The sequence below is a fragment of the Colossoma macropomum genome, unplaced genomic scaffold (assembly GCF_904425465.1).
Source record: "Colossoma macropomum unplaced genomic scaffold, Colossoma_macropomum, whole genome shotgun sequence".
Taxonomy (NCBI): Eukaryota; Metazoa; Chordata; class Actinopteri; order Characiformes; family Serrasalmidae; genus Colossoma; species Colossoma macropomum.
Window position 1 is genome coordinate 47,623,585 of NW_023494787.1, and position 17,156 is coordinate 47,640,740.

At 38.7% G+C, this 17,156-nt stretch overlaps 1 protein-coding gene across 4 annotated transcripts in view; it reads left to right on the top strand.

Moving 5' to 3' along the window:
* The window catches only part of nfatc1 (nuclear factor of activated T cells 1), a 108,707-nt gene that overhangs the window by 78,709 nt on the left and 12,842 nt on the right, over nucleotides 1-17,156 (top strand). For all 4 annotated transcript variants that reach the window (XM_036567614.1, XM_036567615.1, XM_036567613.1 and 1 more), the window contains one exon: nucleotides 7,680-8,288. In XM_036567614.1, coding sequence (XP_036423507.1) covers nucleotides 7,680-8,288 — 609 coding nt within the window. The remainder of the gene's footprint in view (nucleotides 1-7,679; nucleotides 8,289-17,156) is intronic.

Consider the following 17,156-nt stretch of genomic DNA (forward strand, 5'->3'; position numbering starts at 1 on the left):
CCAAAAACCATGAAACTGGACCCCTCATTACTGGACTGACCGGAAAAAAGCACAGTTCCAGATTTCTGGTGCCAAAGGTTCCAGCAGGGATGCGTAAGGTGTTTTACGTTGCGGGGGCACATCCTCTCTCTGCTCCTTCATTCTGGATGAACTTCATGAACTAAGCAGGAGATAATGGTTGATAACACATTGTAACATTAAATGATTTTGATAAGATGAAGTTTAAAAATGAAATTAAGCCACTAAGCTCAACTTTGGGGCTCTGATCTACAGCCCTGCACACACGTTCCCTCTTTGCACCTCAGCCCTCTTGTGCTTTAGGCTGTAATGCCACTAAAGCGTCCAACAGTTGTCGAGGAAAGCGATGCGGCTCGCTGTGGTGAAAGTAGAGGAGCTAGTGCAGGTTTTGCGAAAATATAAATAAGATATTAAAATACAAACTCGGCTCTAGAACAAGCACAGGTGAGTCTTTACTGTGCTCAAATTATTATAGAGCTCTGCACTTTTTATTATTGTTGTTTATAGCAGTAGGAGTTGGTTACAGTGATGTTAACACAGTTAACGGAATAGTTTTCCCTTAACTGTAACTCACAGCCTCGAGTGGCCTATTGCTTTTATTAAATGCCAACAGATTACAATATGATGAAATACATCAATGATAATCACAATAAACAATTCTTCCACCAAGCAGATCGAGATAGATAATAGATAATGTTTTTTATTCACTTCAGAATTTACAAAAACCAAACAAATACACTTATTTGTGTATATCAAGGATTTTACAGCGACTTACAGCGAACATGGCTCAGAGAGTCAGACTTGAAAACTGGAATTGTCCATTTTCTAATCCGGCGTTTCAGTGAAGGGGATGAATTAGAGCTGAAGTGAATTACTCCCGCTGCTAAAATCATCTCCATAAACATGTTCTTTTCCATACCTGTTAAGTTATAGGAGCACTGGAAGGGCAACAGCCGGGTGGAGTTGACTATGTGAAAGCTATTATTCACATGCCAGCCAGTTGTCAGATGAAATTTTAGGTAAAGAATGACCCAACCTTTAAAAAGTCCAAACCACTGCTAATTGCCCCAGGATTAGGGTGCGTAACCAGTGGGTGGTTCAAAGCAGTGATTCAGAGCCAGCCGTGCCCGGCCCTGCCCTGTCTCTCTCAGGCTAGCCACTGCAAGGACTCTCTGTCCCCTCTCACAGAACCACACTGTCCTCCCAGATCAGACACTGAGCACCTGGAGAAATGGGGAAGATCCACCATATCTGGCCAGCTGATCCATCTCATCTGAGCTTAAAAGGGAATTCCACCTATTGTGCAAAATATCTGTGTAATTAAATGGTTATGATGTAAACAAATTCAGATTCTTTCAATCCGAATTTATTCAGAGTGGTTTGGTGTGAAATGCGCTGTTCTAGAGAAACTCGCAGAGTCAGAATTGTTCACAGTGGTGGTGATAGGAACCAGACGTCCACCTCTAAAAGCTCCCTCACAGAACGTTATAACATGAGATGGTTTAAATATGCTGCCTAATAACTGATTTGGGCCTAAAACCTAATTTCTAAAAGCCAGAGTTTACAAGGAAACTAGTCCCCCCAAAAAACTAATAAATGTATTTAAAATAATATTTTTTTTTAGATTTATTTAGATTTATCACTATTAAATCAGCAGTACATATAAACTCAGAAGACACATGTAGGTTCACTGGTGGTTTTGGATAGTAAATAAAATGTCTATATCTGTGTTGTAGTCATGGTGACCCCGGTTCCTATCACCACCACTGTAAAGACATCTGATCACTGATTTCTCTCAAACGAAGCCTTTCACATCAGACTATTCTGAATACCTTTGTTTACATCTCAATGACGGAGTTAGGCAGGGATTTTTAAAAATTGGTGGAATTTCCTTTTATGTATTTTGCAATATGTTCTGTTGCTTACTGCAATATGCTTAAAGGGGAATTTTAGTTTCAGCTTGTTTCCCTGCACTTAGAAAAGAACAGACAACCTGTTAATTCAAAATGCACTTATAATAGATAATAATTCTGTGAATAAACGTTTGAAATATGTGGTTATGAGGGATTAAGCTGAAACAAATATGAGATGCAGCAGATAGAAATTAGACCGAAAAGCACTGGAGTACTCCTTTAAAGTCAGACAAGATGGATCAGCTGGTCAGACGGCCTCTCTATTTCCGCTCTTCATGTCATGTAGATGTACATAGGGGGCGGCTGTGGGCTGGAGGTTAAGGAACCAGCCTTGTGACTGGAAGGTTGCCAGTTCAATCCCCTGAGCTGACAGTATGTGACTGAGCAAGGCACCTAACCCCCAACTGCTCTCCAGGCACCATAGATAGGGCTGCCCACCACTCCGGCCACTGCACGGATGGGTCAAAAGCGAAGGTGAAATATCCCCGTTGTGGGACTAATAAGGGTCACTTAATCTACTTTTTTAACCCCTTTAATGGCCAGAGGGCCCAAAGTTTTATCACACACTTCTATAATCTAAGAACTGCTCAGCCAGTTTACATTAAAGTCCCTGTACTCTCTTAAAAAGATGGTTCTTCAAGGGTTCTTTACTAAAGAAAATGGTTCTACAAAGAACCTCGAACACTGAAAAAACTAAAATGATTAAATCGTTCTTTGCATCATGAATGGGTTCTTCTAGTGTTACAGTACCAGAAAGCAGCGGTGTGAAGTTTGAGTTTTACGTTATGTTTATGTCACGTCTTTTTCTGTGAGTTTATTGGCTGGTTGCAAAGCAGGAATCCGATAATTGCCTGAGTCATGTAGACCCGGAGTTTCCCCATTATCTGATTACTCAAAAGCTTGTAAACGTATTGATCGGATTACTGACAAAATCTGATTTTCTGCAGTTATCGGATTATTGAGTGCCATGTAAACGCACTCAGTGTCAAGCCTGTAACAATAGAAGAACCCTTTTTTGGTGCTATATAGAACCCTTTTCGAAAAGGTAAGCCTTAGTATGTAAAAAGCCTAAATTTTTAAGGGGTTAAACATATTTCTGATTTCTTCACTTTGAACCCCTCTTCTAAAATATGTGAATTAATTGACTGACTGAATTGCATGATATGAGTTTCTTTGTGTTGTTAATGCAGCTTTCCATTTGCTTCATTGAGTGATTACCTGATTTCTAGATGAGTCGTCTCCATAGCAACCCTATTAGATCCAGACAAAATTCTTGCAAGGTAGTAAGTAGATCGCTAAAGAGATGACAGTCTACCTTAAAGAGACACTCTGACCAAAATGAAAATTGAACCATCGCTACATCTCCTGTAAACTGGTGCCGACTCACCACAGGGACTCCCAGTGTTTGTATGATTTATGTGCGTAATGCATGCTGGGAATTGTAGTAAGAAACACGATAATCCTGTCAAACTGATGAGGCTGAGGGATGTAAATGCTGCGCTACGGAATACTGCAGTAACACAACAAATAACATAATAAACTCTAGTTTTTGGCCTGACTGCCCCAGTGAAGTGGTCAGGTCACAGATGTTCAGTCTTCTGCGAAACACAAACACAAGTTCCTGAGCTTCTGAAGTTACCAAGCGGCACATATGTGCAACTGTGAGGTTATAAGCATAGACATGTGCTCGTCCCACAGACACTGCATCAGCCTGTCATGTGATTGATGCCTCATTTCCTCCTGTTGGACCTAAAATAGGTGTCTGGGTTCTATTTTAAACCAGCGGTCGGTGAGTTCCTCTTCTTCTGCATGGTGTCGACAGGATTCCAAGCAAAACTAAAAGCCATCTGAGGCGGAGGGTGGAGCGTGTGGCTTTAACTGATGTCTCAATCTCAAGTGAAAGAGCTTATGTTGCAGTATTGTGGTTTCTAGAAGGGTGAGTGGTGACGTCAGGGTAGCGTTACTTATACGGTCACTTAAGGAGAGATGAGATCAGACAACTGATAGCATGTGCTTGAGATTGCTCATTCCACTAAACCACTGGAAAGCATTCCACACAGATAATTCCAGTGCCTTCGGTTACTTTAAAATAAGATGTAGTTAGTTACTGTGTAGATGAGGGACGCTAGACAGGGTGTATTACCATAGAAAAGTCCACCAAAGTTCAAAATAGTTGGAGAGTATGTGAAATGATAATAAAAATAGTACTTACTGATTAATGAATTGTGTTTTGTGCTTGGCTTGTATTCAATTGACAACAGTAAAAAATTTGCATATTTGATGTTTAAGCAGTAGAACATGAGAGGGAGTGTGTTATCACAAAATAACATCACGGCTGTGATTTGGTCACAATAACACACAACCTCGAGTGTTATACTGCTTTATACAACAGTTAAATAAATAAAGTAATAAATTAATAAACTGGGCCGTGAACGCGGCGTTTAATATGTTTTAATGTTCGCCGTTCCTTCACCAAATTATAGTTCTTTAACAAGCAGCTTGTTGCTACATCAGAGTAACGAGCTCCTCCCACTCGCTGCACAGCCGGCAGTTCATTCTCCAGCTCCTTACACTAAATTCCCAAACTGTCATCACCACTGAGCAGCTTTTCAGTCGGCAGCTGTGACAGAAGAACAGCTAAACAACCTGGAATTAGCCAGAAATGAACCGAATACCATTCGCCAAATGTGTAGTCTGATCTTCAGAGTCTGACCAAATCAGACTGAGCCATAAAACTGCTGCAATATCAAGTTTAGCTCAGTTTTGTAAATTTTTGCCAGATCAGTATTAATGTTGTTTTGTTCCAGCCAGTCTGTAAAGCATCTTACAGCCCATTTTGTCTGGCGAATGGTATTCTTTTCTTTTCTGGCTGATTCCAGGTTGTTCAGCTGTTCTTCTGTCACAGCTGCTGACTGAAAAGCTGCTCAGTGGTGACGACTGAATTTAGAGTCGTCTCATCTTCAGAGTCTGACCAAATCGGCTGTCGGTCAAATGCGATCTTAAAAGTGTCCATTTTCTGTTTGTGGCAAAGCAAGAAGTAAAAATGTTCAAATGGCTTCAGAGTCTCCTACAGCTGTCAAAGTCGTTGCTTAGCAACGGCGTCTCAGCGGAGTGATACAGTGTTCGTGAAAAAAATGTGATGTTATGGCGAAATAACAGCACAGTTAGAACACCTCTCAACCAATCAGCTTGCGTGGCCGGGACTAACTGTTGTATAATTTACCATATGAACTTCATTGATTTTTTGTTTTGTTTTTTTGTTTTTTGTTTATATGAGGCCTGCAACACATAGCAAAAAAAGGCAGGGACATGTCTACCACTATATTACATCACCTTTTCTTTCAACAGCTCTCATTAATCACTGCGGACTGAAAACACCAAGCAGAATTTTTTTACCATTTTTCTGTTACACAAGTCTTCAGCTGTGTAACCATGTGGAGCCTCCCTTGTTGTATTTTGAACTTCATGATGTCCGAAATAAAGTATAATTTAAATACTTCATTTGCCCTTCATGAACGGAGCAACAGAAATGGTCCAAAATCACTTGGAACAAAAATCTGGTTACATTAACCCCTTAAAATCTCAGGCTTATTACATACTAAGGCTTATAATTCAGTAATTTCACTCTTAAAAATATGGTTCTTTAAGAGTTCTTTAGTAAAGAAAATGGTCTTATAAAGAACCATAAATGCTCAAAGAACTAAAACTATTAAAGGGTTATTTGCATCATGAAAAGGTTCTTAAGAATGTGCTATGGATGGTTCTATACAGAACATTTGTAAAAACGGTTCTATATAGCACCCAAAAATTATACTGTTATAATGTCAAGCTTGTAACAATAGAAGAACCATTTTGGGTGCTATATAGAATCTTTTTCAAAAAGGTTCCATATAGAACCATCCACAGCGCATTCTCCATCAATCTGAAGAATGATTTCATGATGCAAAGAGCCCTTTAGTCATGCAAAGGGTTCTTTGAGTGCTCATGGTTCTTTATAGAACCATTTTCTTTGAATTGATTTCCTTGAAGGACCATCTTTTTAAGAGTGCACAGGGATTCAGTGCAAACTGGCTGAGCTTTTCTTAGATTATAGAAGTGTGAAATAAACTTTGGGCCATTTAAGGGCTTAAATTTCCATTAAAAGTCAAGAATATATTTTTATTTTCCTATAAAGTTACCATTTTGGAGATATGAGGTTTTGCTATGACAACAACAATACGTCTTTCAGCGTTAATAGTGTTTTCAAAGGTGTGCAAGTTATGTACTAATACCCCCTCCCCCCACCGCCCCACCCATACCATGACAGATACTGATTTTTAACTTTACACTGGTAACATTCTGATCCTTTTCTTTGGCACTAAAAACACAATATCCATGGCTTCCATAAACAGTCTGAAAGATGGACCACAATACGTGTTTCCACTGTGCATCAGTCCATTTCAGATAAGCTTGAGTCACAGAAGTCTGGTGTGTTTCTGAACATTGTTGACAAATTGGCTTCTACTTTTCAATTGAGTGTTGAGCCTCAATTGAAACTCATAAATATGGATTTTTCTTGGATGCTCCATTCATTTAACACCGAAGCATAATTACATCACCTGTTTGAACATTTCACATTGATCTTGGTCTTATGGTGCCCCTGCCATGACAGTGTGTTATAGGCATCAACTTCAGACATATATTCACAAAGAACTGTATGGAGGTGAAAAGGTAAAACATTTAATACCTTGTTTTTGCTTAATTACACATCAAATTGGATTTAAAAATCTCTGCTTTCTGTTTTTATTTACATTTCACATACTTTCCCAACTTTTTTTAGACTTGAAGAAATATTATAAGTTAAATAGTCCTTATATGGATACAGGCTCGCAAACTCCCACAATGTAAGGGCCAGCTTCACAGTATATCAGAGACAGAAGCATCTTTAACTCCTTAAAATCCTAGGATTATTGCATCCTAGGGATTATTGTTTAGCAATTACATGGTAAACAATACAAATTGTCCCAGATATTGTTAAATTAGGCGTAATAAAAGTCTGGACCCACTGATGAAACCTGGCCATAAAGGACATTACTAAGGGCTTGCTAATAATGTGATTGGCCATTCAGTTTCTTTATAGAGCGTTAAGGCTGTGTTGTGAGAGCACAGCAGAAATCTGAAGGATGGACAGCGAGAAAGTATAAACTTTAGCATAGCAGTCCATTCCCAAAAGAGCAAGTACTGTTCGTCCCTGCTTGACCTTTCCTTAAATTAAACCGCATAATCCAAAAGATCCCAAACGCAAAAGGCCCTTTAATTTTCTCAAACCAGAGGCGCTGTATCAACAAATTAAACAGTTTGATTCTTCGAATGAGTCTGTGTAATTATCTAGATTTTTTTATACGTAATTAATTAAAATCTGCATAACTCTGTCGGAGCTGGAGCTTCCTCCAGCAGCAAAATATCTCTTAATGCATGCTCATGGCATATTAGCTCTGGGGAAAGCTCCAAAGAAAATAGCCTTTTATTTTAGAAGCAGCTGGAAGTCTCTTGTGGTGATGATTCATCCCTTTTTTTTCCCTTCTTTCTTTAAATATTTTCAGTTGGGCGGGAGCACGTTGCTTCAGACACACGGTCTCATTGATGAGAATGTTTGTTTGGCTCTGGGTTTCCTAGCCACAAACCCACTCCATCGCACCAGCTCACATGAAGTCACATGAGCCTACTGTGCGTGTTTATTCGTTCTTTTTTTCTTGTGGTCTCTCTCAGTTCCCACCATAAAGACGGAGCCCCATGATGACTATGACCTCCCTCACGTGTGCGCTCAGCAGCATCCCTCCAGCCTCACCTTGCCCTCCAAGCAGTACTACGCTCAGCAAGCCCTGCCTTCGGACCACAGGGTCTGTGTTACGGCCGCCTACGCGGGCGGCCCTCAGAGACTTGCGGCCAAGCCTTCATCCCTGTCCGGCTCTTCTTCCTCCCCCAGCACCAGCCCCAAGCTGCAGGATCTCTCCCCAACACACTTCGTCCCCCAGTGCCTCTCCGCAGGCGCCAACCCTGGGCCACCCGCCATCCCTCACGTCTCCGCCATCCAGCCCACGCCGGGCCGCTATCAGCAGGCCATCCTCTACCCATCAGGCAGCGCATCCTCTTCTCCAGGCTCTCATCCTTCCACCCCAAGCTCTGCACCTGAGCTTGTCTTCACCTCTAGCCAAGGTTTGGCCCACTCGCCAGTGTCCGGCGAGACCCCGGCGCTGCCAAAAGCACCAGCGAGGAGTGAATCTTCTCCACTTTTGCAGGACGAGGGAGCTCCTCCAATGCTGGCCGTCAGCATCAAGCAGGAGCCGCAGGAACTGGATCAGATGTACCTAGATGATGGTAAGTCACCAAGAAATGTTCTAGTACAGTCAGTGCTAGTGTACATGTGTTAGATGGTGGTTGGACCACCATCGTTGGTGATAACAGCTTTATAGAATTGAAGCCGGAGTCCATTACTGGCTCTAATAAGTGACCAATGCTGAACTTTTACTCTGACCAAAATCCTTAACCCTGTAAGGCTCAGGAAGATTAGTATGCAGTATTAGGTAGGTAATTAGAGTATTAGTAAGGTAATGCAGGACTACACTCAAGCCTACTGGAACAGTGTGTGACTTTATTCTAATACAGCTATTCTATTTCCAGCTTTCATTTGTTAATAACAACTTTATTACTGAATTTGCATGCTAAAAGCATTAGTGTTAGCTTCCTAACTAGTGTATATCACCTTATCAACCTGGGGCCGTGTTACAGAAACTTCCTATCTTTTTATCTTAAGATCTGACAGGTCAAGATAAGATTTTTCACTAATTCATATTACAGAAGCAAATCTTATCTTAATTTAAGAATCTTATCTTATCTTACAGCATCTTATCTCCAGTTAGGAAATCTTAACATACTCAAGCGAAGTCAACAATCAACTGTCATGTCTGTTACCTAGCAACCGACCATACGCGCACAGCTGAAATGTAAACACATCAAAATAATCAAGCTAGTTAGCCAGGCAGCTAGCTACAGTTACTGATGTACAAAAAAGCTGAAGTTAAGAATACTGTGAGAGCGCCCCCTGCTGTTTATTTAGAGCGTTGCCGCTCCCCAGTTTCAGTTTCCGAGCCGAGCGCGCTAACGTTATTCTTCCTAATAAACAGACACACGTTCAGCTCTGTCTCCTCATTATTCAGCACCATCACTGTAATATTTTATCATCAACATTAACATATGAAGGTAATCAGAGGGACAGTGGAGATCGAGTCTGCAGCGTCTGGGGTTTTTAAAATGCACAAGTCAAAGTTTATGGTTCAAAGTTTTAAAACTCACAAGTTAAAGCACCGTTTTCGGTGTAGATAAATGTGACATCATTATGTCAGTTATAGTGAACTGAGCTGCCTATCAGTGCATAAAACAATAGAAACAGATGGTTAAACAGAAGTTAAGACCCTCTGGGGTTTATCTTAAAGTTAGGACAGTATTTAGGAGGTTTAGTCTAGTTAGGATGTTTCTGTAATACTGTTTTCTTATCTGGAGTTAATGATGAGATTATGAACTTAAGAACTGTTGTTCTGTAACAGCTTCTGTCCTAAAGTCAGTCCTAACTAAGCAGATCCGACTGTAACGTGGCCGCTGTTTCCAAAATCATATTTCTAATATTTCTAACATTCTAGTTTACATTCTTGTGCACTTATTAGTGATGTAATCTTGTCTGGTGACTTTATCCTCATCTGGAAGATTACCATTAGGTCCTGTAGGTACCATTGTTAAGCAGCTACCAAAAACTATGAATCTGGACCCTTCGGAACTGAACCCATTGGCCAACCACAAAAAATGTTTCTCGGATCCACTTTACAGTAACAATACCTTAAGGTAACACAGGTTTATGAATGGTTTGAATTTAGTTTATTAATGGTTATTAATTAGGTCATAAACACCTTAAAAATCATTAAAAATAGTTATAACACATATATGTAAAGGGCAACAGTGAACTGTTCGGCCTGATGAATATGAAAATCTGATTAAGCTGACAGGTTTAATGCTGAGTGATGGAGTAGACAAAGTAATAAAAGTAATCAGCAAGACCTGAGCTTTAACAGTGTGGACTCACTATTTGGCAAGCAACACGTCACTGTTTATTTATGTCTTAAAATAGCATGTTATTGGTTTTTAAAGTGTTCATGATAAACTAATTAATAGACAAACTTATAAACCCTTTGTTTATAAGGATAGTCTTATTGTAAAGCGTCACCGTTTCTCAAAAACAATGGCCTCAAAATTGTAATTGGTGACCCTGATTTAGTTTTAGCATATTTCCATATTTTTCCAAATATGTCCTTAGATCTGTGTTTATGGACGGCCTATTTCAACTCATTTAATCAGGTTTAAGACCAAACACACTGGGCAATGTTTATTTTCAGTCAAATTGTTTTTGTTGATTTGTGGTGGATTTAGAGCGACTACAAGACCCATCTGTGACCAAAGCACAGGCAACTGCTTCTCCTGATACCTGACGTTTTATAATGCAGTTGATTTTACTGGGGCTCTGTGTGTCTAAAGAGCTCCCAAACATCAACAACAACAACACATGGCTACTCATGTATATCACTCTTTTCTTTGTATACAAGACCAAAAGAACCTAAAGAACCAGCGTTTTTTCTACTTGTATCTTCACTGTCCAGGAACAGGAAGGTGATAAATATGTTCGTATTACAACGTTAAATATGTTCACATTACAAGTCTCATTGCTCAAATACGATTTTTTTGCTCAAATCCGATCTCTCTGACATGATGGTTCACACTCGTTTAGGTAAGTGATTCAAACCTGTCATTAATGTGAACGAACTGGCGTCCTGAAATGACCCTCATGAGCACATCAGTAACGTCACGTGAATGAATCACGTGCATCATCAGGACAGACTAACGAGCAGAACGAGCTTCGCTGAGAAGATAATTAACTCTGATCAGCTCTCAGCTTCATTATTAGAACGAGACGAAGGAGAAAAAGGTTAGATGTGTTGCTTTTCCACTGTTTACAGGCTTTAACTTCTGTTCGACGCTGCTGCCATGGTAACACTGAATGATGGCGCACGCACAGTGGAAAAAAGCACATGAATTCCGATCTGAGCGTTTTATTAAGGTCGCATGGCCACGAATCGGATACGTATCTGATCTAGGACCACATATGAAAGTGACTCAGGTCAGATTTGAAAAGATCAGATTTGCGTGTCCACACAGCCCTGAAAACATCAGATCTGAGTCACAGTAGGGCAAAAAATCGGATTTGAGCCACTTCAACCTGGTAATGTGAACATAGCCTAGAGACTGTAATGATTTGCTTCTATTAGTTTTAGTTGTCCATGTGATTCAACTCGCAGCTCTTAAAAAGCAAAAGATTATGCAAACACTGTAAAAAATGAGAGGTCAGCTCAACTCAAAGTGATATAATAACTGATTTCATGGCTTTTCTTGAGTTGACTCATCTTGAGGACACCAGAGTTCACAAAACTCAGACTTCTTAGTTGAGTCAAACTAAGGGCGGTGGGGTGCATATTCAGTTTTGTTTATCTAACTGAGATGCAGACCCAGAAACAGTAGCTGTGAGATTGTTGGACTCAACTAAGAAGTTTGAGTTGGGTGAACTCTGGTGTCCTCAAGTTGAGTCAACTCAAGAAAAGCCATGTAATCATTTCATCATTTTAAGTTTAGCTGACCTCTCATTTTTTTCAGTTTACTGTCTCTGCAGATACATGATGGCTTAATGGCAGCTGTGCAAAATAAACATCAGTTCTAACATGCAAATATTTATTTCATTTAAAGGCCATTTACAAACAATAATTTAGCATGTATTTAGGCTCTTGTGTTGTCCTGTTGGTTTGAGTGGTCAGGGTATTAAAATTTGCTCTCTCATAGCATAGCACCCTCCCGCCGAGGTCCTAATGACCTCTGGCGCACTCCACAAGCTTTAATTTGTTTGTTGCTCTTAGTACGAGCTTTATCCTGGCAACTCTTCAAAATAGCATCAGCATAGATGTGGCGTTTGACCAAAGACCGCTGTAGCCCAATTTGTCTTTGGTTTATTTTATGGATTCCTCACATTTCCTGCTGTTTATAGAGAAGATTAGTAGTAGGTTTAAGTCAGCTCTGTTAGCTTTACTGAATACACTTAATTTTGTTTGAATTATATAAAAATGGTTCTTAGCATTGCCAGTAATTAGACGCCTACGGTTTCGGGAAAAAAGCATTAGTTATGCGTGGAATAAAAGTTTGTATTTTACCCTCATTTGTACATTAAACTTTATATGTGCTTTTTATGTTTTTATTTGATTGCTTACTTGCATATGTACTTACTTATGTACTTAAATATTTACTTAGCTACTTACATACTTATGTACTTACTTAATTACTTAATTACTGACTTATGCATTTGCATACTTAATTACTTACTTATGTACTTATGTACTTACATACCTACATACATACTTACATACTTAGTTACTTATGTATGTACTTACATACTGACTTATGTATTTACGTACTTAATTACTTACTTATGTACTTATGCCATGGTACCTACATACATACTTACATACTTAATTACTTACTTATGTATGTACTTACTTACATACTGACTTATGCATTTGCATACTTAATTACTTACTTATGTACTTATGTACTTACATACCTACATACATACTTACATACTTAGTTACTTATGTATGTACTTACTTACATACTGACTTATGTATTTACGTACTTAATTACCTACTTATGTACTTATGTACTTGTGTATGTACTTATATACTTATCTACTTCTGTACTTACATACTTACATAGATACTTTCATACTTATTATCTCTTCTGGTGAGCTTTATGAGGTGACAATAATTCTGAACCTGATTATATGAATGAAAATTCATAGACTTTGCAGTTGTAGCTTGTAAACATTCGCATCTTTCCAGTTATTAAAAGCACTTCTATATGTGACCTGAATCCTTTCGATGACCAAAGAGGAATCTGTTGAAATGTTACTGACACCACATGCTTGGCAGAAGGTCTGATTTCAACACTCAGCGTAGTGCTGTAGTGGAGGGAAAAGGAGAAGATATATCATCTACCCTGGTGGTCTTTCAGCTGCATCTGATCACTGACTCCCACATGACATTTCTACCCTTGATTTCCGTAGCAGGTACAGAGCTGTGCGAAAGTCAGAGATCGTCCTTCATGTATTTAATTTCCATTCAAAACAACGATTAAGTACAAGTGTTTCTGGGGAGACTGAATATAAGATATTCCACTTGCATAAGGACAAAGTGAAATAAGTGAAAAAAGAGTTTCCAAAACTGAAGTTCAAAAAATAATTAAAACCTACAGAGAAAACCACCTGCAAGAAGTGGAAGACCACCAACACTGTCCCCGGCACTTAAAGCATTCACAGGTGATTCTGTTAAGAAATGCTTACACTTTAATAAAATCTAAATAAAAAAAGGAAAATGTACTGGGAGTTTCACTGGCAGTTACCTGGAAAATGTCTGTTATTTTACAATTAATCCGTAAAAAAAAAAAAACTGCATATTTTCTGTAAATTTACTGCTAAATTTTATTTATAAACAGAGCACCACATAGGTTGGGAACTATGTTTAAAAACAGAACATATATATTAATTAAAGAAAATTTCCATTATTTTACAATCAGTCTGTATTTAAAAAAAATGTATATTTTCCATAAATTTACAGATAAGTTCTGTTTAAAAACAGAACAATAACAGAACAGAAAAAAAATGTTTTCTATATATAATGTGTGTACATATATATATATATATATATATATATATATATATATATATATATATACACTGAGAAGAAAACTTTTGCAAATTAAACAAAGAAGCTTCTGCTGTTCTCAGAAAATAACCAAACAAAAACCTAAACCACCTTCTAAGACTGAACTTTGGAGGTGTGTCTGCAGATTTCTTTGAGAAGCTGAAAGTGAGTCTCCTGAAAGTAATGGAAGCTGTAATAAAGGTATAGTGGACACACTAAATCCTAAAAAAACATGATATTCTATTTAGTTATTGAGGTTTCTGTGTAATTTTAGGTTAAATATATGTTTGCTGCTTTTTTCCTGGCGCTGAAAAATGAATAACTTGTACTTAATGGTTGTTTTGACTGGAAAAGAAATAAATGAAGGGTGGTCTCTGTCTATACAGCCAATACTTGACTAAAAACAGAACAGATTGAGTCTTATTATCAGTTTTGTGGCCCTGATTTAGTTCTGTCAGGATGGAAGCACTAGTGAATTTATTGACCTCATTTGTGTCCCACGTTCTTTTATGAAGTTGAAAAATAGCTCATAGTGTTCTAAGCATGTACACAGGGCAGGATGAGGGATTGTGGTCAAGCCGTAATGCGGGCAGGGAGATTAGGGTTTTTTATGGGTAGGCTTGTCAAATTATTACCTGCCATTTCTCCTCTGGCAAGACGTGGGATGTTTTACTGAGCACTCCACGCTAAAACGGCTCATTAGGCTTCGGCAGCTAATGCTCATTACGTTTTTTGGCCAGAATTCAGTTTTTAGGCACGTTGTTTCTTTAAGGTCCTGTCAACCACAGTTATTATATCACATCGAGCAAAACAGAAGCACTTTAACTGGGGATTTGATGTATACTTGGCGCCGGCTACTCGTTCTCAGTCTATATTTAATGTAAATTCTTAACAGGTGTTAATTGTCTCGCACCCCAGTCATGTGCCCACTCCTAGTTTTGTGTTTATCGTGTGCTACTTTATGGATAGCCTGCGATCTGATGTATTTATCTTCATTATCCACTGTGGTTGCCTCCAATAAGATCTACTGGTGTTGCCAGGGCTTCCCTTTGGATTACTCAGAGGTTCCAGAGGTCTTTCCTCATGGAAACTCTTACTAGCCCTGGCTCCACATCTCCTCCAGCTTCTGAATGTGAGGGGCCTCGCTGCTATAAAGTATACGGACTTGGCAAACCTCCGGGCCAAAGTCTGCCACAGACATGGATCCAGAGCTGCAGGGTCAGAGGCTGTAGAGCCTGATATGGGGACTACCCGGTTTTTACACATATTGTGAGCCAGGCATCTGCAGCAAACGCTCCAATTAAAACCCCATGGGGTGACCCTGGGGCAGATTAGAAGTGCATTTGGAGTCCCAGAGGAGCCTGTGTATTTATAGCCATGAACAGGTCTTTAAGAACATTGAGGGGTTTATGTAATGACCTGCAATTTTTATGGTTACACTACTGTTTAACGGTGTCTGTGCATGAAGGCTATGGCAATTCACTATTAATAGAGATGAAAAATGCAGATGAAAAAATGAGATGAAAGAATTCAGGTTGATCAAGAGTCTTGCACTAAAAGGCTTAACCTTACATATCGTCCCCTTGGAATTATAAGGTTCTATCTGGTAAAACATGAAAAGAAGCGATGATTTTAATGGAAGAGAACCAGTTTATGCTTGTAATTTGTTTTAAAACATAAAATTAGTGTTATAAGAGAGAGTCTACGTGTATCAGAACGTTAAATTTAATGCTTTCTATGACATTTTATGACATTGCATTTATTTATTTATTTATTTATTGACGTTTATTTCTTGTTTGAGGTCAAATCATCTTTTTCCTATTCAAAAAAGCCTTGCAGTTTAACTTCAGTGCTAAATATTTTGTCCACTGCAGAGACCGATTTTAGGTAGAAACCATTAGTTTAAGCTTCTTTTAGGTTAGACAGCAGCCAGTTACTGTAATAAACTGTCCCAGCAGGTCAGTGTAGCAGGTCAGTCTAAAGACAGTGTGAGGTTTTGTTTTGTATCCGAAATTTTGACTCTAATGTACCAAAATGTCTTATTTTGGGAGAAAGAAGGAAAAGAAAAGATGGATAAATTAATTCAATTAATGGTTATGTTGAAATGAAGACCCCATCAATTCAAATGTTGACTCTTTTATTACCTTGAAGGCCTAATGTTTATTAAATTTAAGACAATATGACTTTTTTCAGCAACATGTTTTCATGTTTCATAAAGATTTACAAACTTTTCCTGCAGCCACTGACCTGTGGGGTGACATGACAAAGAAGCGGAACCTGATTGGTCCTCTTGTGTGTCCTGAAAGTGCTGATTGGCTCACAGATAGAACCTTACAGAACTAAGTTAGAGTCTGACTTTGGAGGTCACATAACGTTAAACAGTCACAGAATAAGAATATGTAAATATGTGAACTCAATTTTGACAAAAATGTCAGATCCTCATAATTCCAAGGGGACGATACATCAAAATTATTGGCATAGCATTTAATAAACACACAGAAACTCCGTACTCTGAGACATCTAAGATAAGCTATTGAGAAACCCCAGTTTTCCAAGTGGAAATTACGATTTTCAGGGACGTTCAAATGTTTTTTTTCTCACTTGGAGCTCGGAAATGTCCAGTTTCCACCCATGAACACAAAATCGGTCTCACTTTATTTGTATAGTCCACTATAGTCCACTATAGATTCTCTACAGATGCTTAAATTGTTAACAAACAATCTGTTGAAACTCAGTTGATTCTAAACAGTGGTGGGGTTGGGGTTAGGATTTGGACCAGGGTTAGGATTAGGACCAGGGTGAGGGTTGGGTTTAGGCTTTGGGTTGAGGTTAAGGTTAGGGTTAGGATTAGAGCGGGTTTAGAGAATATTATGGTCAATTTAGTAGATATTTAGTTGAATGTAACTTAAAAGTAAATGAAGTATCTCCAAAGCATCTAAAGTGGACTATCCAAATAGGAAGTGATAGTGGCATTGACCACTTGTGTTGTGATTTACAGTGGGTGGTCCCAGTTTCATGAGAAAAACATGATGTTTAAGGCCTTCTGGAAGTTCTAGATACATCATTGACTGTGAATTTGGTACGAAGGTTTTAAGACGGCCTCATGGTAAAAATAAAATGCAAGGAAAACAAATGATACACCCCTTACCAGACAAATGAAACGTTTATTTCAAGGGCGTTTATTTGACGTCTTTTCACGTAAACAGATCCTTTAAAGGAGCTGAGCTAAATGTTTTCAGTGCAGTTGTTTATAGGGTTATGACTAATGTCTAACCATGTTTCAGTCAGTTGTTAGAATGGAAAACAATGGCGAAAGAATTATGGTTAGTTGGGCTGAAGATAACAACCCAAAACACAAGATATGCAAGATCTTTCTGGTGAAGGAAGAACATGAAGAACA